This window comes from Clarias gariepinus, chromosome 27 (genome assembly GCF_024256425.1).
Source record: "Clarias gariepinus isolate MV-2021 ecotype Netherlands chromosome 27, CGAR_prim_01v2, whole genome shotgun sequence".
Lineage (NCBI taxonomy): Eukaryota > Metazoa > Chordata > Actinopteri > Siluriformes > Clariidae > Clarias > Clarias gariepinus.
Window position 1 is genome coordinate 9,186,807 of NC_071126.1, and position 25,745 is coordinate 9,212,551.

The 25,745-nt window shown below is 38.1% G+C and overlaps 1 protein-coding gene across 5 annotated transcripts in view; it reads left to right on the forward strand.

Moving 5' to 3' along the window:
* LOC128514699 (1-phosphatidylinositol 4,5-bisphosphate phosphodiesterase beta-1) overlaps positions 1-22,762 on the forward strand; it is a 106,122-nt gene extending 83,360 nt beyond the window's left edge. The window contains exons 27-34 of one of the 5 annotated variants that reach the window (XM_053488517.1): positions 67-286; positions 526-697; positions 1,819-1,895; positions 2,011-2,100; positions 3,814-3,871; positions 3,982-4,068; positions 4,188-4,212; positions 19,533-19,763. In XM_053488517.1, the coding sequence (XP_053344492.1) occupies positions 67-286; positions 526-697; positions 1,819-1,895; positions 2,011-2,100; positions 3,814-3,871; positions 3,982-4,068; positions 4,188-4,212; positions 19,533-19,618 (815 nt within the window). In that variant the 3' untranslated portion in view covers positions 19,619-19,763. Of the gene's footprint in view, positions 1-66; positions 287-525; positions 698-1,818; positions 1,896-2,010; positions 2,101-3,813; positions 3,872-3,981; positions 4,069-4,187; positions 4,213-4,425; positions 4,558-19,532 lie in introns of those variants that run through there. The other 4 variants (XM_053488518.1, XM_053488515.1, XM_053488516.1 and 1 more) reach the window with 4 other exon arrangements.
* The last annotated feature ends 2,983 nt before the right edge of the window (positions 22,763-25,745 follow it).

A 25,745-nucleotide genomic window follows, 5' to 3' on the forward strand; every position in this document is an offset into this window, starting at 1 on the left:
TTTTTAATCAGTGTGATATGCTCTGAATGCACTGTATGTGTGTGTTTGTGTGTGTGCGTGTTATAGAGATGGAAGCTCAGACACTGGAGGACCTGAAGCAGCAGAAGGCATTTGTTCGGGAGCAGAAGAAACAGTATAAAGAGCTGAAGGAGCTGGTAAAGAGGCATCATAAGAAAACCACAGACATGATCAAAGAGCACACAGCCAGACAAAGTGAGCTGCAGGGCGAATATCATCGCCGGCAATCCGCCCTGCAGAAGAGCGCTAAACGAGATGGTAAGAAAAGGTAGGTTCCCCTTCACTAACACTCTCTCTCTTATCCCTCCTCTAATTCAACTTTTGAGTACTCATGCTTTATTTCTTGTAATTATTTTAATCTTAGTTTTCTCTCTCAGCTTCTCTTTAGGTTTCTTCATAGGTTTATTGTGATATCACATTAATACTGAATAGTATAGGCAGATGTTTTGAGAGCTCCTTCAGCAGTAACTCAGTCTGTGTGTATGTATGTGTGTGTGTGTGTGGTAGATTAGGTTCGGAGCAAGCCATGTCTGCTGTGGCTACGGAGCTGGCTGCTTTGGAGGAGGAGAACACACACAGAATGAGCGAGCTGAAGGAACAACAACAGCATCAGCTGCTAACTCTCAGACAAGACCAGTACTACAGTGAACAGTACCTCAAAGGCAAACACATCAAACAGGTACTGAGCATCAAATTCAGCCATTACAGCCCAAAATTTTACTGGTTAACAACCTGCTAGCTATTGCTGAAGTCAACCTAGAACTTGTCTATCCAGGACCGCAAGCGACACTGATCAGCAATAACATTAACATCACATGACATTATCACTTCTTATCAATTATACATTGAGTAAGCTGGTGAACGGATCATGGGCACCCAAGGCTCACCCATGCTCCCGGGGAACAATATCCCATTGCCAGACACCACAGCACACCCCTAAAGGAGTTGTGGAGTCATGAACTGCCCCGATGGCAGATTTTCACGTTTTTCTCCCTACGTAATTTAGTCGTATCCAAGTACTAAGACTACTTCTGCGGAGACGCGTAACTGTTGGCCGTTACGCGTTGAGAGAGCTCGGCCAGTCAGCTCTCTCTAGGCCCCCGGCTGTCACCCGGGAGTTCAAACTAGCGATCTCCGGATAATAGGGCGAGCACATTACCAATGCGCCACTTAGGGCGCCCCTGGGCATAATGTTTTGTGTTGTAATGTTATGGCTGTTCTGTGCAGACTTGAGAACAGTTGACAAGCATGTCGACAATACTGTATATTAAAACACTTAATATTAAAATAGAATACAATACTGTATATGTGTCCAGACATTTGAATGATGCTATATTTACATTATGAGATGTAGTTGTGCAGATTGTACTACATGCTTATCTTTCTATAGCAGTATGAACAGTTTATATCATACAGTATCTAGCTCCAAAATCTGGCTGCATTTCTGGTCAATCTCTCGCTATCTAAATAAAGTCTGTCCACATAGTGCTTATCCTGGCAAAACTCCTGAGCAGTTATTTTCAGTCATACAAGACAAGACCTTAATCTACTTAAAAGAGGGAGGAATGCTTATACTTAAGGGGCATACACAAACAACTGGCATGTTTTTGTCTCCTAATACAGTAAACAAAAATCTATATTTTTTATTCCATTTGTCTGCACATAGTGTACACATGACAGTTCGGATGTAATGTGTAAAAGTACCAACAAGACAAAATATAATATAATACAAAATGTATTATGTGTGTGTCTTACTCTCCTCATTTATATGTGTGTTTGTGTGTTGTGTATCTACTCTAGCTAGTTGAGAAGCTGACCTTTGTAGCTGAAGAATGTCAAAGTAACCAGCTGAAGAAACTTAAGGAGCTGTGTGAGAAGTGAGCACTGTATAAATAACCTGAGTTCAAGCGAAGCTCTTTCTTTTATTTTTTATTTTTTTACTGCATGACCACTATGCGACTTGTCCAACACTTTTCTGTGGTTTATCTCTAGAGAAAAGAAAGAGTTGAAAAAGAGGATGGACAAGAAGAGGCAAGAGAGGATACATGAGGCTAAATCAAGAGAGAAAAATCTAACAGAAGAGTAAGTCATTGTGCTGTGTTTGAGAGGGTTCACGTCCTTTGAAATATACAGTACAGTGCAGGTCAAGAAAGTAGACACTGACCCCCTTTGTTCCCTCTCTTTCTTCCATATACACTATATTGCCAAAAGTATTCACTCACCCATCCAAAACATTGAATTCAGGTGTTCCAATCTCTTCCATGGTTACAGGTGTATAAAATCAAGCACCTAGGCATGCAGACCGCTTCTAAAACATTTGTGAAAGATCGGGTCTCTCTCACGAGCTCAGTGAAAAGGCATCGGATGCAGTAGTGTAAAGCACGACGCCACTGGACTCTAGAGCAGTAAAGACGTGTTCTTTGGAGTAAAGAATTACGCTTCTCTATCTGGCAATCAGATAGACGAGTCTGGGTTTGGTGGTTGCCAGGAGAACGGTACTTGTCTGACTGCATTGTGCCAAGTTTAAAGTGGGGTGTAAAGTGGGGGAGGAAGGGATTACAGTAGGATGTGCGGTTGTTTTTCAGGAGTTGGGTTTGGCCCCCTGGTTTCAGAGAAAGGCACTCTTAATGCTTCAGCATACAAGACAGTTTGGATAATTTTGTGCTCCCATATTTGTGGGAACAGTTTGGGGATGGCCCCTTCCTGTTCCAACATGACTGCGCACCAGTGCACAAAGCAAGGTCCATAAAGACATGGTTGAGCAAGTTTGGTGTGGCCCAGACCTCAACCCCATAGAACATCAGTGTCTGATCTCATAAATATGCTTCTGGAAGAATGGTCAAAAATTTCCTTCAAGACTCCTTAACCTTGTGGAAAGCCTTCCCAGAAGAGGTAAAGCTGGTATAGTGGCAAAGGGTGGACCAACATCATATTAAACCCTATGGATTAAGAATAGGATGTTACGCAAGTTCATATGCATGTGAAGGCAGACACAATACTTTTGGCTATATATTTTATTTTATTTTATTCTCTTTTAATTTGTTTGATTGATTTTATTTATTTTTTACATCATATCCTAAAAACATGAGCTCCCTACTTATTTTGTGAGAAATATATAGAGGGGCATTTAATTCATCCTGTGCAGAATAACAGAGCACAATTATGAGAGTAAAAACAACCTTTATTCCTCTATATAATATTCTGGTACACTAATGTACTTATCCCAGCATTTCACTAGTGAATAGATCCCATCAAAGCTTTCTCACTGTACTGGAGACATGAGCAGACTGTCTGGTTGTGGATGTAACTCCCAGCTGACTTCCTGTAAGGTTTAAGTGGTGTTGGTAAATGATTGTGTGTACAGTTTCCACAGACAGATGTGTCTTCTGCAAGTTGGGAGCAAGTTATCCATCAAGTAATCCATCTGACGCCTAGTATGTGAGAATACAATACTGTAGATTTTCTAGGATCAGGCATTCCACTCTCTGAATGTACGTGGGCTCTGAGCCACCTCAGCCAGGATCATCATCATTCGTAGATGTACAGCCCTCATTATACCTCGGCCAAGATTTTCATTACTGTACCGTGCTTGAAGTCTTCTGTAAATGTCAATAAGTTATGCCGTCATTCGCAAGAAATTTCAACACCCAGTCCCAGTTTGACTTGAACGGCCCCAAAACATTCCCCATAATTAATATTAATAATAATAGAGTAATAATTGAATAGTTGGATAGGTGCTGCATAGCACTTGAATTTAGACTGCTTTTGTTACAGCATTCATTGTGTCTCTTACAGAGAGAAGTTAGAAATCAACAGGTCACATGTAAATGAAGTTGTACAGTATATAAAAAGGGTAAGTTGAAACCCTTATTACACAGCACACATGCTTCAAACAGACCTGTTAAACACATTTTGTGGAAATTAACAGCTTGTCTCCTTCATTTATGTTTTGTCTTTCTTAAGCTGGAAGATGCTCAAAGCAAAAGACACGAGAAGTTGATTGAGGCGCACAAACTCATTCGGCAGCAAATCTTGGAGGAGAAGCCGAAGGTATGAGAGAATCTGTTTTTCTTCACCATCACACTAAATGTGCCATGAAATCACTCTGCATGTCACCCAAAGCACACACGGGTAGTGTGTGTATCACCTCACTGTCACTGTTATTTTAGGATGACTGTTCGCAAGTTGGAGAAGGTAAGCTGCTTTGCATCCAAGCATATAATAAATCAAAGCTCTAATACTGAATGCAGTCCTACCAAAGCCTGCACAGCTTCCTAACCTCAGAATAAGTGAAGGTTTTCCGTTTATGCCAATTACACCATCTAACATCTACCAGCAGCATAACCTTAACCCAGTGATACTGTATAAAACTCTGCTCTGTTAAAAAGCCGTTCTCTAAATTGCTAGGCTGTGCCACATCTGGGACAACATCTGGGTGCTGCTATTATTTGTGCTGTGGTTCTCCTGTGTCTGTTGGGTTGTGTTGATTTGAGTTATATAAATCTCCTGTATCTTATTATACTAACAAACAGACATATTTAGATTATAGTAAAATATATAATGCTTGTTTTTTTTTACCTTTCTATACGACTAGTCATTGTAAGCTGCTGAGTTCAACATTTAATTTGTCTTCTTTTTTATCTATTTCTTTTCTGACTGTAACATACTATTGACTAACCAAAGCAAGGTGAGTTTAATGATGCCCTGTGCTTCTGCTGACTAAATGACTTCCCCATCACTAGTCTTAGATGGAATGTGAAGTCATTTCAGTGTTTTGCTTCATGTAGAAGTTTATGTAGTATTTTTAGCCAACCATGCTGTCCATTAAATTATATTTATTATGTAAGAATTCTATTTTTATGCAGACACAGCCATGATGTAGTGGTATAAGTAAGGCATATTGATAAGTTGATTATACATATGATGTATAATTTTGCTCACTTTCTAAGAAGCCCATGTGCATAAACCATTATAACTGTGCTTGTAGTTCCTTCTAAGCATTTAGAATCATAAACTCTAGTAAAGGTAAAAAAGTTATGCAACACCATTCAATAAAATGTCATGTGTTGTACTGCATGTGATGTATTTAAAAAAGAGTTATAAAGTAGGTGTACTATTCATTAACAATTATCAAGATTTAAACTTGCATAAAGTACATGTTAAATCATTAATTGAAGGTTAGTTGTAAAACACTTTTATGCTGTAATTTTTTACTTTAAATGATTTTAGATTAACTACAGATACAGCAAATGGCAAACACACACCTATTTAATCTTGGAGAAACTTAAACAAAAACACGGGTTATTATTAATCATGAAGGTATTGGATTTTATTACACAGTTATAGAGTAGAAGGGATTTATTTATGATCGTAATATCCGGGCCCACTCAAATGAGCATGGATTCACTTTTGAGTCTGGTTCCTTTCACTGCTCCTCATGTCATCTCAGGGAGATTTTCCATGCGATCATCGCCTCTGGTTTGGTCATTAGGGATAAACTGATAAAGCTACAGTATAAATTTAAACATTTACAGAAATCTTGCATTTATATTGCTGTAAAGCTGCTTAGTGACAATATCCGCTGTTATATGAATGAACTATCAGATTCAAGCTTTGCACAAGTTTTGTGCAGTGTTGTATAAAATGTAGTGCAACATTGGAACAAAATAAAAGTATGGACCAAAAATTGGAAATATATCCGCCATGGTGGTGGAGACATAAACAACAGTGTTGGTCAGAATAATAGTAAAAGTAGCCTTGTCATATTTACAGGTTCTGTACAGTTTTACACTATGGACTGTGAGTAACGTGTTGACATGTGAAACAGGGTATAGTCCAACTGTGTAGTCCAGGATATAGTGAAATAGGGTCTAGAACCACCAGGGACCACCCGATACGATATTTCCTAATTCTAATAATTCCTACAGTGGTTTCCAATTTGATCTGTGTTGTTATTCTGTAATAACAGTATCATAATTTCATATCCCGATATTTTTAACCTTTTTTTTTTTAAACAAATTTGGCAAATAACTTGCTCCAACCACACAGGTTGCTGTGGTACAGTATGTGATCAGTTTAGAGCACACCACCTGTAGGACTATAGAAAAAAAAAAATGTATTTCTTAAAAAATCTATTTTGGAATCAGTGTGGCAATACATGAATTAAAACAAAATAATTCCAATACGTGACTGAATTGATTTTTTTCCACCATCTACATATAATAGTCACATCCTAAGAGACTGAATGCATCATAGTATTACTACATGACCTTTCCAGGATGTACCTAAATATACTGATTGTACCCTGGGTACAGCGTGATTATAGGTTATCAAGCAAATTCCTTTTGTAATTAGTCTATAGACTTAAAACGTTTTACAAGTACAATTATGCAATTATTAAATGCATATGGCCTTTATAGAAAAAGTTGCCCTGATTTCTTTCTCTTGTCATCCTGTTGCAATTTTTGTGAACACAAATGAAAGTGCCTGTCTTAACCTGGGTGGAATATTACAAACAAGATGTATGGTGTTTGAAATCTGCCAACACAGTTACATCCACTTTGGTCTAAGGTTGAGTCTGTACATACTCTGTGCCAAAATGTATAAATAGGCTGTTTTCCCAGCTCCTTAAAATATACTACTGACTCAGATATGTGACGCAGTTGATGTGCCATTACTTACAGAGCATAATGTATATAACAGACTTAACACGATGTCTAACAAAATGAATTGATAATAGACTTGTCAAGAGTCTGTCATAATAAGGAGAAGAAATTATCTAATGACTGTCAAAAGTGAGTGACTTTTCTATGAAGGCAGAAAATGTTTATGGTGTGTTGAGACAGTCAGCTGGTTGTTGTTCCATCTACAAATTTATATGAATAAAAGAAAGATTATGTCCGTACATTGGTCAGAACTCGCTCTTTCAATGATATCTTTACTTTTCATACATAGGAGGACCCGAAACCAGTCCTAGGAAAATTTATGTCTGTATGTCTGTCTATCTGTATGTCTGTCCAGCTAGATTTTGTCACAGCATCAAGTAAAACTAGCTAGACAGAATTTAATGAAGATTTGGCAGAGCTTAGGTATTTGTCTGACATTAAACCTGCGCCATAAACTAAAGTGAAGCTTATTACTGGGATTAGTAAATATTTTACCTCTGAAATAACAGCACTGATGTGGTATAAGTGGAATTTTAATCCTCTTATTTTTTTATTTTTCATCTGTGACTCGCTCTCCAATTTACCGAACACTGACTGACAATAAAAGAAGTACAATTTAACATAAACAAGGCATAGGATACTTAACCCTACAAAGTTGTATTGCTTTGTATTAATAAGTTAGGCCGAGAGTTCTGCTGTTCAGAAAGAGAGTCAGACATGTTCATAGGCTTCATCCTGAACCAATAATATCACTAAATACATTAAAGCTGTGATCAGCTTATTTTAACCTTTTATCTATTTCTACAAACTCTTTTCATGTCAACGACAGGTCCTAAAGCTAGATTAATAAAAATCGTGATTCTTTATGTCATTAAAGAAAAATTACGACACTTACTGTAGTAAATGGCATACAGTTTTTAAGAGGCACTCATTGCAGCAGCATGTTTGAACAAATCTCTTGGTAAGATATTCTTTCAAACCCAAGCGCTTGTTTGGATAACGCTGCTCTCCATCAGGTTACCCGCTTAGCTGCAGTGCTTTAGTGTTGTAGTTGCATCACTAGGGCTCACGAGGGCACTACAGCACAGCTTTGGTGCTAAAGCTTCCCTTCCTCATCTGATAGCAACATGTGCAACAATATGTTAGATTTTCCTCTAGTTCTTACAGAAGTTAGTGAAAATCTATTAATTAATTCCTTGTTTTGTGATTTAATGTGCAAATGTTTTATTCACATTCACTCAGTTTATATGCATCATTTAAGAACCTTAAACAACTGTAAGTAGAGGTAAACACAGTTGAATTATGCTGTAGGCTACTGTCCAGGGAATGTTTCAAGTAACACCATAATATAATGTTTAGTGTGGACAACATGTGGTCGTCCATCATGCAGCCTATAACGGCTTGTTTTGAGTGAGCATACATTTTTTTAACTGTGCAGTGGTGATTTTCAGCAAGGCACATCGAGTAGACATAAGTCAATTAACTAAAGTTCCCGTGTTCAACTAGCTCACAAACCACACAAAAGTCCTAAAACTATACATGGATTGACCACGGAAGGCTAAGCCCTTGTGTAGGACTCACCATAGTGCACACGCATTTCTGATGACAAACCTAAAACACTCCATTAGTTCCTCTTTGCGTTCTTCTAATCTTTGAGATTAATGTTAGTATAGAAATGATTCTGTAAATCACAGACGTTCTGTCTACACTCACACTTTGCCTTTGTGTTTGCAAAAATGACATAGTCATTACCTGTCTTGTCCGCTGCACCTCCTCCACCTCCTGCATGGGGCAGTATGATGCCTTTGCTTGATGCCATTAACATTTCTGATCACAAATTCTATGGCACTAAAGGCTTAAACCTGAAAGACGAGCAAATCAGTAGGTTGGAGCATGCTTGGAAATGAAACATCAGTCAAATAGCAATGTTTTTAAATCATTGGGCTTTCAAAGAGATACTTATGTCAAAATAATGTTCAAATTCGAACGTATGAGGTCTTGGCAATTAAAGTTTAACATTTGTTAAATGGCTGACATACAAGCAAATCTGCCTCGGCTGCTTTTATGAACAAGATACTATTGCTTTTAACTGTATATTTTCAGTTATCTAGTGGTGGCACAGGTAGAGCCCCAACTATGCACAGTTTAAAACTTAGGCCACACATATCTAAAGCAGATAAGGAAAAAAAAATCTGCCTCACACCGAAGCAGGTCAGACAAATTCAGCTGTTTATTTGTAGTTGAACCCTACACCAGCAGGCAGAAATAGGAGGGAGCAAAATTAACCAGGGCAAAGCTTATATCCTAGAGAGAGGGAGAAAGAGAGACTGTGCATGTATGTATGTATGTGTGTGTGTGTGAGAGAGAGAGAGAGAGATGTAGTCCCGACCCATTTTCACGCCTCAGAGCAGCCACTAATGGACAGCTATAACCATCCCTAGGTCTTTGGAGACCTGCTGGAGAACGGTCTCTGGACTCTGCTTGCCTTGAGCTTGCCAAGGAAAGCAGATAAGAGAGCGAGAGGAAGAGGTTGGGGGTGCAAGTTCGGGGTGCGGGGCATAGCGAGACCGCAAATTAAAATCAGCAGCAGTCGCTCTATTAGCACTGGCTTTTAGATATCTTTGCAAGCATTTTACATATCAATTACATGTTCCTGTTTGAATCTCTACACCCGCTATCACACCTTTAACCATAGGGTTGCAGGGATTGCTTGGTGCCCAACAGAGTGAGAGAAGAGGAGAAATAGGGAATGGCAGATGAACGCAGTCGCACCTCGACGTGTGTGCATACAGGTGACAGTGTCCTGCTAACGTTCCAATCAAAATGGTCACCAGGGCTCCCAGCTCCACAGCATGTGGCATAAACTAATGAGCAGTGACCTTCAGCAGCACTTTGAAAATGTGAACGTGACAAGGGCAGGTTGCGACAAGCTGAGCATTTTGATCCTCATTAAAATAAGACAGTTCACATTCCAGCCAAATGAATTTGATCTCTTGTTTAGTTAAATCTGATCCGATCTCTTCATAAGTAATTGGGAGTGCTGACATTTCATTTTGTATGATTTTACAAAACATGGCTTCTCTAATGAACATTATTAGGATATTGGACTAATAGAATTTGCACAACACTCCTGATTTACTACCAAAGTTGAAATGAAATATGACTAATTTAACATAATTTAGACATTTTTCTTAAAGCACACCAAGTAAGTTCTCTGTTCAGGGTTGTTGGTTTGTTTAATGGACAATTTAAGTGACTCTGGAATAGATCTGCAGAGTTTGATATGTCACACCAAGAGTAGTTTATTACCCATTGTTCTCTTCTTATGTCATGGGTTACTCAGCTCTATTCTGTGATTCAGAGGCCAGACACAAATACAAAATCTGGTACAAAATGGTTGTGCATCTCCACACACAGCAGCTCTGTGCCATCTCCATGGCAACGCTCATCCTGGCCCTGAACCCATCTTCACTCAACAGCTTGGCTTCTAGGACAAGATATCGCACACTATGACCCAAGTTGGAGATAGAGGTCAGAGTATGGAGACAGCTTCTAAGGGCTAATACATAGATTAGGTCCAGCACACGAATACAGTACAGGAAGATAGACAGAAAGATATGTGAATACCGACAGAGACAAACAGCCTAGCAAACATGGATACATAATCTAAATGCAAACAGAGAGGGATACAGTTCAGACAGATAGAGACTAGCACCCAGATTCAGTCAAGCACACTTATACAGAAAATGACATAGTTCCAGTTCAAACAAGCATATATAAACAGATCAATACATGAATCTGAATCACTTGAAAATTGTCTTTAAAGTTGTATAGGAATACCTTTTAATCTTCCTGAACATGTAATCACAGATATACAGAACATTAGCTGTAAGGATGAAACTTGATGAAGGATGAAAATTTCCGAAGCAAGCAAATTACATGTTAGTACCAACCTTTATTAATTCAGGGTTTTACCTGTTTACCCACATTTAAACGGGCAACAAAAGTTATCAATGACCCTTATTCAATCATTTAGCTTTTCTTTTTGTTATTTATCAGGTGCTTATCTAGAGAAACATTGAAAACATTCAGTTAAAGAATTTAAGAAGCAGAATTCTATTAAATATTTGATGATTGCCAACAACATTATTTAGTGATTGCAGTGGCTGATGGGAGGTGTAGTCCACACCTTGGCACTTTGGCATTTCCAGAACAGTCCACTCATATCCAAGGCCAGCATGCAAACATTAAGCCAAGCTCCCTTTAGATGAACTGGAAAACAAGCAGAGAGTAGCACCAATCAAGGTAAAAGGGAAGACTAAAGCTCTTTCTCTTGCAAGCAAAGGGTGGCGGGATGACATTCTCAGGAGGATGGGGTCGGGGAGACGATCACCTCTTTTGCCTCTGGACTTAAGCAGGGCAGTCAAGACCACCCTTTCAACCCTTGGCATTAGCTGGGCTGTGGAGCTGCCCTGGGCTGCCCTGTTGGTTTCAATCTGCAGTAGGAAGTGGGAGATCACTCTGTCTGCCTCAACCTATAGCCCTATGTAGGAGGCCATGTCATCAGCTTCTACCTAGAGTTGTGCATTGGAGGCCGCCTCATTATATTCTGGACTGGGCACTGCTGGAGATTGGCTGCATCCGCTTTTTTTTTTTTTTTCATTTAAAATCAATTTTTCAAATTCAAAATTCAGTTAAGAACTGTACATGTCCTAACAGTAGATAAAAATAAATACCCAATAAATTAAGGTTGGAATTATTATATGAAATAGAGACCTAGAAATTGTGCAACATTTTGAATATTAACTTGTCAAGATGTTGCACATTTCCTTTTTTTCTGGAGAAAGTATGTGTAAAAGCTTCACTTGATTGAATAAAAAAAAAATACGTCTCATTATTTAAAAACCACAGAATAAAAATAATTTTACAAGATCTTAAAATAATAACAGTACGTATCTATAATGACGTATGGATTTTTACACAGATATGGCCTAATATGGATATAGAGAAATGGGGTCTCCCAAAGATGGAAGAGTCCTATAGAGAATGAGGAAAAAAGAGGTTTTTAATAGCATGGGAGACAGATGGAGTTTTCTGTCTCTGCACGGACATGGACACAGAACAGCTTGTGACCCCTTGCATTTCGTTGTGCATCCAGAAACAGGCAGATAAAGAATGGTATACACTTCACATGATTTCCACAGACCTCACAGATTTCCTGGCAAGCAGCTGCAGTCCTCTGTACTGCCTCGTCCATGCTTTTCCTCAGTAGTACTCACCAGGCATGTTTCATCTGAGCTGGTTAGCATTAATAATGCACATGGCCTGCCTTTCTCCGCACACCAGGGAAACCGCTGTCATACAATAGATACCAGCGGAACCCAAACCCCCGGGCCAACCACCATTGGCATTCCCGCAGAGGGAAGAAGGCTCTGGAAATACTTTGCTTTCATTCCACTGCTTATGAGGAGAGCATTTGATCCCTTCCTTTTGTAGAGAGAGTTTTTTTTTTTTGCTATAGCTCAAATGGTTATTTATTTGAAAGTAAGTGGGACTTGCCAAAGAGATTCAGACTAAGGTACATTGATATGGAGCTTTTTCCCCAGACTATTAAGTGTCTACAGTAAATCCTATGCTAACATCCACAAATAGCCATTCCAATATGCAGAGTACTTGTAGTTTTATGAAAATCTCTCTGTGGTGTTGGCATTGGCATGAATACTGTTCATTTAGAGACAAGTAATAGACAATTTGCATACATATCATCTCTTCTATCCAGATTGCTTACAGATGCAGCTTATTTGCATTGTAATAGCTGTAAATGTAGATGTAGACTTAAGGTTTGGTTGCTAGAGCTTAATGACTGCCTTAAAACCTTGAAGTGCCTCACTCAGGAATGGCAGGAAACTAACATATTTGGCTTTTTTTTTATTTTTTATTAAGATCAGAAATATTTGGCAAACACGTTACTATACTAGATGAAAGTATGTGGGCAAATGGCAGTCATAACCTTATATGCTTTTTAAACATTTAAACTAAATTCAAAAGGTGCTTTTAAACCATCCTGATTTAGTGGTACAATCTTCTGGGAAGGCTTTCCACTACTTCCACTACAGTGTGGCTGTAAGGATTTGTTCATTCAGCCGCAAGAGCATTAAGGAAACAGTTCATCTAAAGTAGGATTGACAACAGAGCTCTGTGCAGGCTACTCATGTTTTTCTAACCCAACTGTGCACAGGGGCATTGTCATCCTGGAACATGTTTGCATCTTTAAGTTTAATTAAACTGTTACCCTAGTGCTAGTATGCATGAGGATAGTTGCATTCTTACCTTTCTGGTATTTCCTTGGGGAAGACCCATACTGTATATGGATGTGATGATCAAGTATCCACTTACATTTGGGAATATTGTAAAAATTGCCCTACGGTGCTGATCACTGGATGGTACCTTTATGACATCCTAGTATGTCTCATAAGCTACCAAGAATCCATATAAAAATAATGGCGGCAAGAGTATTTTTATTGGACCTTACACCCAGTCCAAATCCCAGATGACTTCTAGATTTGTATACACTGATTAGCCACTAAACTAAAACAACTGCCATGTGACTTAAATAGCATTAATTATTAATTACATACCAGTAAACTTATGATAGGGTCATGGGTACCCAAGGCTAATTTATGCCTTTGGGGATCAATGGCTAGCCCATTTGGTCCGATCCTAAAGAATAGCCATTCCTCACAAGTTGCTGAAAAAAGTAATAGCTGGCTACGACATGAATGCACCAGAACACCCAGGGCATCACAGATCGCCAAATACGATCCTTAGCAAGGAAAGAATTCAAGGTTGTTGAGCTGGCCTCGAAAAATTCTCCAAATCTCATTCTGATCGAGCATCCAAGGAATGCACCGGACAACCAAGTCCGATCTGCGGAGGCCTCACCCTGCATCCCATAGCACCCAAAGGACCTGCCTCAACTTCCCGGTGCCAGACACCACAGTCATTGTGAAGTCATGCCTGTATGATGAAGGATGTAATTGTCTTGTTAACCTACTGTGTGTAACGCAATAAAATTCTGGAGGTAAGTATTTGATCAAATACTGGAGATTCAGCATGAGAAAACAACATACAGTAAAGTTGCTGTTGTTATTTTTTTCTATTCATCATTCTATTTTAAAATCACTTTTTGGATAATTGATTCATTATGAATAGTTTTTTAAATGACGTGCATTTATTTAATAAATGCAAACTTGTGTGTTTGGATACACTCTACAGTATACTCTTGCCACATGTTATACAGGGGAGAATTAATGATTTGGCTTGTTTGCTGTTTGGTTTAACTTTTGGTTTAACTAAAAGTTAAGCTAATAAACAGCCAACCAATGAACTAAAACTCCTATTAGTTGTTGACAAGTAAGCCTGAAAATGCTTTGGCTACAGAAATCATGGAAACAACTGAACACAAGTAGTCCAACTAGAGACTTGGGGGCCAAGGGTGATTATTATTATTGTATTTATTCCCATTTCTCAAGCACGGGGAGAACTGGGAATACAGTATGTGCATGCAAACTCCATGCACACATGCAAACTCCGTGCACATAGGGACGGGAATCAAACCCGGAGCTGGAGGTGCAAGGTGACAGTGCTAACCACTGAGCCACTTTGCCACCACTGAATAAATAATTAAATAATAATATCAATAACGATTTTACAACAATTTTATACAAACCATTTTTCTTTTATATGGTCCAGATATCCAAAACATATGATATCCATATCAAATTTCTACAGCATTTCAACATGTTCTTACTCAGAGTGTGGCTTGTTTATTTGTTACTACTTTGCATTTAATGAGAAATTCTGTCCACAAGCCAAAATACACAACAGGCTTTCAGAATCAAACTGTTCTAGGGTTCTCCTGGAAACAAACAAATGCCATTTAGACTGGATAGACCTGACATTTGGTCTTTTAAATATGTAAATAATATGAAAAATCTATGGTAGTGCCTTTGCTAGTACAGTGCCAGGAAAAAAAAGGCAGTGAATTAATTTGCAGTTCAGTTTAGTGTGGAAATGCCTCTTTTGACTCACTGGTAGCTTAGAATTAGGACAGATGTTGAAGAAGGTCATCTTCCTCCCAAAGTATTTTAGGCGATCTGAAGAACTGGATCTGAGGCTGGTTAGTTGACAGATGACAAGCCTTTTGAGGGAAGACATATTTAACATCTCCTACTCAAGAGGGAGTGGAAACTAGACTGTGTCACGCTTTCATCGCTCAAGATCACTTTAGGTGAGCCAGTTAATTTGGTTCATCCTGTCCAGAACACAACACCCTGCAGACTGCTGCCTCAGCGCTGGGCTTTTTACCCATAGGCTGCTATGTAACGGCTGCTGTTTCAGATTAAAGAAGTTTCATTCGATCACGTGACCATGAAATTGTTCATTACACCGTAGGAATACAGTAAGAGAATGCAAACATATCAGTCATAGAAACCTGTCAAAATCGAAATGCTTTGGCTTGAGTCTTTATCCAAGGAAGTAAAGCCAAGCCCCATTTTGATCCTTTTGTAAATATGAAGCAGGTGGCTAGTCTGTTTCATGTTTACCTAATGACTGCAAGGATACGTAGGCTAGCAACCAACTTACCACATATTCAGATTGATTGATAGTTTAAATGTTTTTCCTAAAGCCCACTGGCTTATGAGGTTGAATTGTTTTTATTTTGGTAATTATTTAATTTTGAAAGTTAAATATAAACAGGGGTTTTGTGGTTCTTATGAGTCATAAATACCCAACACAGGTGCCTTCAAGTCAGATCAGTTACATACTAGCGCAATTCTCTTTGCATTATTAATGATTTCAAAGCTGAATGTCAACTCACGAGTGATGTCTTAGCCTACTGTGCATGGCAGGCCTTTACATTTAGTAAATAGTAGAAACCATACAAGCAGTTTTGTCAAAAACAGATAATCAAAGTGCTTTTGAAGTTTGTCTCCAGCATGGCCATGAACCTTTCACCTTTCTCCTGAGTTTTAAGTACGTCTGCTATCACACAACCACCCCAGGCGATAAAGAGGTGGCATGCACACACACACACACACACACACACATACAGATTTACGCAAACACAAAGCCTGCCATGGACAGTCAAGCCTGCAGGTGACTCAACTTACCGTCAAACGCAGTTGGGCATCCTGGCAGTCAGTTGCTTCACACACAGCTACATTTTATGCACACATACACAGGCAGAATAAGGAGTGCGTATAAGGGTTGAGGTGGCATTTTTAATCCGAGCGTCTTTGTGCCCAGGCCGGCAGGGGGACAGCAGATGTCCCTCACCTAAGTAGGTCACGCTTTATGCGGGACGTCTGTGTGGAAGCAATCTACAGCCATCTGGATGCTCCCTGTCACCATCAGCTGTGTGAAAATATGATTTCTTACAAGATATCTTGAGCGATAAAGGGACCTGTGAGGACGCCACAAATGATTATTCATATATTATACATATTGTCACAAGAATCTCTACAAAGCAGAACATTTATATTCTATATTAAAGTCTGACACAATATGCAAGTAATAAAACACAACAAGCCATTTTGTTATAGAAAAAAAACTCCACAATGAGCAAAGATGAATGTAACAATACCCTGCAAAGAAATGTTTTCCTCTTATATCTTGTATCAGAATGTTTTATTCTTCTTTCGTTACAGTGATTTGCCTTCAATTGCAATGTACAATAATTTATTAATTAACTACACATCACACTTTTTAACCATTTAACCCATTTAATTAAACTTCCACAAGGTACAGTAACTTATGTCAGAGCTGTAATCAATCAATCAATCAACAGCTTTTATTATTATTATTATTATTATTATTATTATTTTAAAGTTAATAAGGTAAAACTGCAGATTGTCAGGTTACTGCGAAACTGAAAAGTTATTTGTCCTGAAGACTCACCTGTGATGGAAAACTTACTGACCTATGAAAAGTCCTGACACTCATTTCTCCTTTAAGTTTAGATAAACATCTGAACCAAATTCTTAACAGAAAATAAAATTTTGATTTAATAAAACATTTAACGGAACACCAATTCATGTTAGATGATATTTATATATACATTGGAACCTTGGATTGGGAGTAACTTGGTCTGCGAGCGATTGCAAGACGAGCAAAAACTTTTTCTTAAATTTTAACTTGATAACAGAGCTGTGAGGTCTTAACATACGAGAAGTATTTATGCACTTTGTCTGCCGAGCACCACATGATCACAACTGAGCCAAGGGTTCTTCTCTCTCGTGCTGCAGGATTATAGGTAATCGTCTCAGTGCACATGCATCACTCGTATAGTCAACATCTGTGCTTAAAGCATTTTTGAATTTTGTGTCCAAGTATAGTGACTGTAATATAGACCCTGTAAAGAAAAAGGTTAAAAAGGCAGTAGCAGTGTGGGAGATTATTCTGTTTAACAATGATGCAATGTCATATTTCCATAAAATCCTCTCCCTCCTCTCTCTTCTTTTTTCTCACTTCAGCCTTGATTCTTATTTTTACTTTATATTTTGTAATAATTTTTTATATATAAATTTCATATTTTTGGGTTGTGGAATGAATCATCTGAGTTTCCATTATTTCTTATGGGGAAATTTACTTTGATATATAAGTACTTTAACAAGCAGCGTCCGGAACAAATTATGCAAGATTTAACTATATATATATATATATATATATATATATATATAATCTGCACTCATAAAAAATATAAATATATATGTGATTATGTTTGTAAAATTGATGATGCAATCTGTATTTAAAATGACTCAGTGATTAAAGCAGCAGAGCTCAGTATGTGAGCACTTAAACGCCTGCCAATGTGCAAATGAGGTTATGTAAATTCTAAATTTAAGCTGGTCACTCTGTGTAAAAGTTTTTGGTAAACAGTTTGCATGTTTGCCTACGTATCCTTGAAATGTATTAGTTCATCTGACACTAATAAATTTAGTTATTAAGGTATTATGTCCTTTTTCCCTTAAACTTTATGGTCAACAAATATTTTTATTCACACAATTAAATAGATTCATTTTTTTTGCCGAAAACTATGTCTTAATGAAATAAAAATTTTAATTGAAAATAAAAACGCTTATCCTGTGTTGAGTTATAGGGTGGCAACTATGGTAGTAATTTTTATGTGATTTCACTTACTTTTAGGTACCCATTGGAACATAATAGTCATTCTCTGTAGTCAATTTGAGAGGTGCTTGCCTAGGAATCCAAGCTATACATAGGATGGGGAATCGTAGGTGCAAAAGCTAACCATATAAGGCCTCCTGGAATGTGCTTGCCCAGGAAGGTGAGGTATACATAGAACGGGGGAATTTAAAGAAACTCAGCTGTTGTGGAACAATCACTGTATACTGAATACTCCATTGTATCAGAGGGTATTTAAACGAAAAGCGTTCAGAGCTCAGTGTGACACTGCAGTCTCCCCCGGCCGTTATTGCATGATAAATAAAGGTCGTTATCTTCTGAAAACCAAAGCCTGAATCTTCAATTAATTTCCACGACACAACTCCACATGGCACAAGCACACCTTTACACAAGCTACAGAGCAAGCATACAAACTCCGCCCACACAGTCCAGACCAAGATTCAAACCCCCAGACTTTAAGGTGCAAGGCAACAGTACTAACACCATCCCATCCGAAGTGCTAACCAGACTCGACATTGTGTACCAACAAAAAAACAAAAAAATTGCTTGTGTAAATGATTCTTTAAATTGGCCACTGGGTGTGTACAATGTGTGTGTGTGTGTGTGTGTGTGTGTGTGTGTGTGTGTGTGTGTGTGTGTGTGTGTACATGTGTGCGCCATCCAGGGTCCACACCACTTCGTGCCCTGAGTCCCCTGGGATAGCCTCCAGGCCTCCCGTGACACTGTACAGGATAAGCACAATAGATTGTTTGATAATGCCCACGTGAATGTATATTATAATATAATGTATTGATATATAATTACAGATATAAAGTTGACAATTTACCAATATTTTTATATAACCAATATTTCATACAGTCATATGATAAGACTTACTGTACAGTATATGTTAATGAAACTATATAAAAAAACTCAAGGTCTTAATAATGTGCTTTTTTTGCCTGATGTTTCAAACATAATTAAGCACAGTAGTAGCTGCACTTTTCTTTCACATTTTAAATGAAGCATCCCTAAACATTTGCTGATGCTGGTGACATTCTCAAAAAGCAAAAAGAACAATGAGTTTGCTTCACAGTCATTTCCTCTGACACAATTCGTCTTTGGTGCTTTTCTTTAATTACAATGTTCCCAGAAGACTGAGCAGGGTAGTTAACTAGTTGAATAAGCATTAACGCAATTATTGGGTCAGAATGAATACAATTCTGTCATGTTTAATCATTAGGGGACTCTATGCCTGGGAGAAAAAACACATTTTGCAGAAGCGAATTCGGAGAAATGGCACAGGACGGAGCAATACAGTGACATGGCTATCATTTTAATTCAATTCAATTTGAGTTCTCTTGAACTCTCAGTGCTCTTCAGTTGCATCGTGGGATACTCCCAGACCCCAGTCTCCTCTTATTCTGTATAACTATTAAACTGCTAAATCACCCAAACGAGGCTGTTAGACACCGTTTATAAACCTTTTAGCATCTTGGTTAGGTCTCTGAGGATGGCTAAAAAACATTCGGGCTGAGTTCATCTGAGTTAAAGATAAAGTTATTACAATGTATGCATTAGGTTATAGAGAGTGAGTGTAATCATCTGCAAAAAATTAATAGCTTCCTATAGGCTTAAATTGTCTTCTGGTCATTTTCACAGCTTCAAAACGAGCTGGACCAGGAATACCAGGACAAGTTCCGACGACTCCCAGTGGAGATCCAAGAGTTCGTACAGGAAAGTGCTAAAGGCAAGCTAAGTAATGAATTGGAATCGAGCTGCCTTAGCACCTCATCCACAGCCGAAAACCTGAACCACAACTCAGGCCAGTCAGAGGAGGACGCAGATGAGGATTCTGCAGAGAAGGTGTTCGACACTCCTTTCTGAACTGCACAGGAGATAAACATCAGCATATGTAAAGATTTTGGAACATCTGTGTTCCTGGTGTTGGCTCTCATTTGTCTGATAACTTCTACCAGTCTATTGAAATTTCTCTTTGCCATTCAGTTGTTACGCAGATAGAGCTTAACTGTTTACTGATTATGTATAGTAAGTATAGTAAGATGTGTGCGACAGAATGTTGAGATGTTATACTTGAACAACGACAAGAATACTTCTGGTTTCTTTATGACGTTAAGATTTTAATTTGTACATTGTTGCAGTAAACTGACAAATTTGATGATGCTGCTGTTTGGGTTTGGTTAAGCACTAGGGATTATGTTGAAATTTTCATTAATAATGAACCCCAGCCGGGGCAGTTCTTTGTAAAGCAAGTAATGCTGTATAAACAGCTTTAAACACTAAAAGCTTCAAGATCTCTGTCCCATATTCACCACTACAATATCTGCTACTGTTTCTTTTAAATTAGCACAAATTACCACAAGCCTATTTTTTTTTTTTTAATAAAAGGTTAAATATTTTATTGTTTTTTTTTTCTTTTATCTTTTTATACCTACACATAGTCCAGGAACACTTCAAATTAATGTAACCCAAGGAATGTCAGGTCAGTTGCATGTTTTTCTACACTTGTATATGTTAAAAATTTAGCACGTAGGTGGAAAAAAGTGCATATTCATAAATGTAAATATGATTTTAAAAAAAGACAGTTATACAGAAAATTTGTTTGCAGCCTTAGAGGCTGCGCTGTTTAAGTCTTTGTTTTGTTTCAGTTGTTTCATAATTTTAAGTGCAATGTAAATATTTCTTAAACATTATGCTGTTGTGTCTGCCTTCTCTATTCTACTTTAATGTATAGATATGTATCAAGGTCTTGGGTCTAGCTGTCTATGTCTGATCAAGCAAGTATGTATATACACCAATCAGCCATACATTATAACTGGTGAACAACATTTTTCACCAACTGTACACCAGTATACTGGTGACAGGATTAAGCAAAGCTCACTCAAGCCTGCGGGGACCTAATGCCAACCAATCCGATATCATAGAAAGGTCAATCTGTCCATGCTGGCCATGATAGAAAGGCATAAGAACACCCAGTGCACCACAGACTGCCAGAGCCTAGCACAAGGCCCAGCCTCAAAAAATCCCAAGCCAATCAAGCATCCAACAAAAAAATATATAATCCACAGAAGCCTCACCCTCAACTCAAACACCCAAAGGATCCGGTGCCAGTGACCTGGTGCCAACCAGCACAGCACACCCCCTGAAGCCCTGCTGAGCCATGCCCTGACAGACCAGAGGCACCTTGATGGCACAAGGGGGACCCAAACCTTGGTGAGTTTAATGTTAGTGTTCTTAATGTTATGGCTGATTGGTGTATACAGTGGCAGGTGTATGACTGTAGCTATAGGAAAATTGGAAATATTCAAAAAGCACAAAGGTTACTGCTAAATGGTAGAGGGAGTAAGTTGTGATGATTTGTATTTACAGTGCTTTGGGAAATCCCAGATCACCTTCACAAGCATGGAAAATATAGCATATGAAAAAAATAAACTAAATAAAACAAAAACAGTCCCCTTTCTTGGTAAAATGTTTGTGCCAAACAACAAAAAAGAAATAAAATCACAAATTCATGCGTTTCACTAAATTACCTTTTGACTAAATTTTGCTGTCTTACAAACACATTTGTTACTTATTATTCTTATTATTAACAATATTTTCCACTGAATATTCTTATTATGTAAATTGTAATCAGTTCTGTTTTTATAGTCACTGTTTTTATGTAAAAGCAATTATTGCAAAACACATACATGCTGTGATAACCACAGAACAGTCTCCTGTACAAAATACATTGTACATTTTTCAGTATAGGGTGATCAGTTATTTAAATGCCCTTTTAACTTACATACTGAAAAAAATGTTTTAAACTAAAAATTTGTGCAAGCTGTATATTAAAATTATTTTTATGGCATGTTGATTTGTTAAACCCCAAATCAACAATACCAATGTAACTGTGTCCACATTGGGTCAAGCACAGTTGGAACATTTTAAAAATGAAATCATTACTGTTGCAACACAAATTATTATTATTGTTATTGCAAAACACTGATGTAGTCAGTTTATGAGAAACTAACCCAAATACAAGGTTGATCCGGTCTAACCTTATCCCTAACTCTAAGCTTAACCGTTGCACCTAGTCATGTGACTAGTCAAGTACATTGTTGTGGATTTGATTTGTATGTTCAAAGTACACCTGATGACAAATATGCAATGATAGAAATGTCCTTCAAGTGGTTATTCGGTCTTTATAAGTAGAGATTATTTGGCACAATTCTTCTCACTCTAGCTAATGTTTTAACTAACTGTTTGTTCAGTTTCTTGATAGGTAGATAAAATCACGAAATAAATTCGTCTGTATCAGTGCTTGAATTCCCAAAACAAAATGACACATGCTCTGTAGTGTATGATTGTTACACTTTGCCCAGTAAAAGTGTTTGCCTAAACTACTGTACAACATGTTTATAACCTGTAGTGCCGCAAAAAAAACGTAACATTTGGAATGTTTATTAGACTTGAAATAACTTAATGAGTGTATAATGTAATGATTTTTTTCGTACATTTGAGGGATTATTGCCATGATGTAAGTTCTGTGCCTTTCTATATGTTTGCCTTGTTAAATGTTTGAAATGCATTATGTAGAATGTCGATATATGTTGTATGTTTGTATGTCAACTGTTAAATAGATTATGTGCACTTTTAGTACCATAACACTACTGAGTAAAGTTTATGACTAGCAGTATTACAGAGGAATGTTCTATAAATAATATGATGGATTTTTTTTTTTTAACTTCACTACCTGTTTCTCGTCTTAGAAATAACGGTACTGGATATATTGTATGTATTATGCATTTTAAAATGTGAGCAGAAAAAAAAATATATATATTAAATGGACAATTAAAGTAGAGGGAAATGCTTGTAAATAAAATAAAAGTTGGTGGTATATGTTAAGCTGTGTGCTTGGTGGTAATTCAAAATGTAAATTTCAAAATTCATAAATGGTATAATCAGATGGCATGGGGGAGTAGTAGACTTCCCTGGGGCCTCTGGTTTCCACCCACATTCCAAAGACGTGTAGATTAGGCTAATTGGTGTTTCCACATTGCCCATAGTCCAGGGTGTATCCCACAATTCCTGTGGGATCGACTTCAGGCCTCCCATGACCTTGTACAGGATAAGCAGTATAGAGTAAATAGTCTACATTTTTTGTTTTTGGTTTAAACCAATTTAACTTCTTTGCAGTGTCTACATTACAGACAATATATCTGCAGACTGTGATCAGGGAGTTCTGCTTGGCCGCTCAGTCCTATCAGCTGTAAATCTGTGAATGAGGTGAGCCAGTACTAATCCCTTTGTTTGGGAATCAGATATACTGTGTACTGTACACCAGATTTTTATTTAAAAAGAACTGGAGCTGTACCAGCTGACCTTGATATGTAAGTGAAGCTGAAATGGGACTTCCTCTTTGCAGTAAATCATACAGTCATATTTCAGATTGCTCTGTCAGCGATAAAGTGGGAAAGGCTAATCGTGTGTGTGTGGCCTGTAGATATCCTCTATGGCTCATTGCGTTTAATCTAAAGTGTTGTCCAGCCTTGCTTATGAGGAACGTGTAATTTTGAGGGATATTTTGATTGCATGGGCCAGTTGTTTCGGGCTATTTATATATACTGACATGTGAAGTGAATAACATGAATTATGTTATTACAATGTCACCTTTCAAGCTGTGGGAAAATATTAGGCAGCAAGTGAACAGTCAGTTCAAGTCGATGTGTGGGAAGGAGGAAAAATGAGCAACTTTGACAAGGCACAAATTGTGATGGCTATAAAACTGAGTCAGAGAATGTCCAAAGCATCAGCTCTTATGGGGTTTTCCCAGTATCCTCCTGAATGCAATATCTATCAATAGTGGCACAAAGAAGGACAAACGATGAACCAGTGACAGGGTCATAGGCATCCAAAACTCATTAATGCAAATGGGGAAAAAAGCCTGGCCAGTCTGGTACAATCCCACAGATAGGCAACTGCAATACAACACACACAGTGCAGTACAAGTTACTCTGTATATGGGTGCATAGCCACAGACCTGTCAGAGTGCTAATGCTGAGCCCTGTCCACTGCTAAAAGTGCCTAGAACTCACCCATGGCACAATGGAAGAAGGTGGCCCGTGTCTAATAAATCATGCTTTTTTTAATGTCGCATGGACAGAACGATTTGTGTGCACCACTTAGCTGGGCAAAAGATGGCACCAGGATGTAGAATGGAAAGAAGGCGCTTAAGCCGGCAGAGGCAGAGTGACACTTTGTGCAATGTTCTGCTTTAAATCCTTGGGTCTTGGCATTTATTTGGATTTTACTTTGACATCTATTTAAACATTTTTTTTGCAGACTAAGTATTCCTCTTCATTGCCAGTTGCTGCTTTTAGCAGAGTAATGTGCCTAGCCTAGAAATGGTTTGAAGAACTTGACAAGGAGTTTCAGGTGTTAGGGGGCTCCACCTAACGACTTAAAGGATCTGATGCTTAAGTCATATTGCCAGGTACCACAGCACACGTTCAGAGGTCTTGTGGAGTCTATGCCTTGAGGAGTCAGAGCTGTTTTGGTGACACTAAGGGCACCTGATATAATATTAGTCAGGTGTTTTTAATGTTCTGCCTGTAGACCCAACCTTTCTGTCTTACAGATTTTATGTAATATGTAATTATAATCACATCCTGAACGTGTAATCCAAGTGCCTGACATTAGTGATTTAGGAGGATGTGGATGTAAGGTGTGAGCAAAGACATGAAAAATGATAGGTAGAAATAGATGGGAACGAATGGATTTAGAGAGACACAGCACAGATGAAAGAGAATAATTCAAAGCAAAAGCCGGCTGTGATCATGGTGCAGCTGTGGCCTTTGCTCTGATAATGTATCAAAGCTCAAACCACATGTGTCCATCCACTAGAGGGGAGTTTTCTATAGTGTACATACTGTGCTTCATGTGGCAACAGTTTCCATTTTTTTTAATGCCAGGACAATCAAGCTTGGACAGAAAATAACATGATTAGCCCAGTTTCCATTAGACGCTCTTTCATGATTTCTTGGAATGTAAAGAGAAAGTCCGGAGACACTGTGCTACTGTATGGTGTCATGCCTTAAGGCACTTTGCTGTTGGGTCTAACTGAAGAAGCTAACTTGGAAAGTTGAATGTACCTTAAAGTCAGGCAAACCACACAATGTTAATCAAGATAAAAATAATTACAGATATGTGTGTAACCTTGGTTGAGGGCTACTTGTGTGTAACTGTGTATAGACCTTTTTAAAGCAATTTTCCCTGTCATTAGATGAGGCTTTGCTTAGCAGTATAACAGACAATGTCCAAGCCTTTGTTGCATTCCAGCAAGCAGGAAGTGGGTTAATTAACTTTGTGCTGTATTCAGAGCACAGATATTCTTTTAATATCTATAATCCTGGAAGTTACACAAGCAGTGACCGTGTCTCCTCTTCTCTTCAATATGCTTGTGCTTGCATTGGTCCAGAAACGACAGGAGGTGTTAGATAACTGCTTTAATGAATCCTATCCTCACGAGGGTGATGGTGAGATAGTGTTATGTTAATATTTGCACAGACAATATACAGCTGTTCTCATTTTCCATTTTTACAGGCAATACACATCCGGGTAGTAGCCAGCTAAACTCTGAGCAAGGGTTTGAAGGGCCATTAATTAGAAAGCATATTTTAAGCAGTGGAGGTCCCAACAGGTCCATATTTGGAATCACTCCTTAACTAGGCTAAAGATTTCACTGCAATAATGATTACTGTATGGAAGAGAGGAAATATATATAGTTTTTTTCAAAATCTGTGTTTGTTTTTATTTGTTTGATTAACAGTTTGCCCACAACTAATTACACTGCCACTTTTACGCCCACACCGT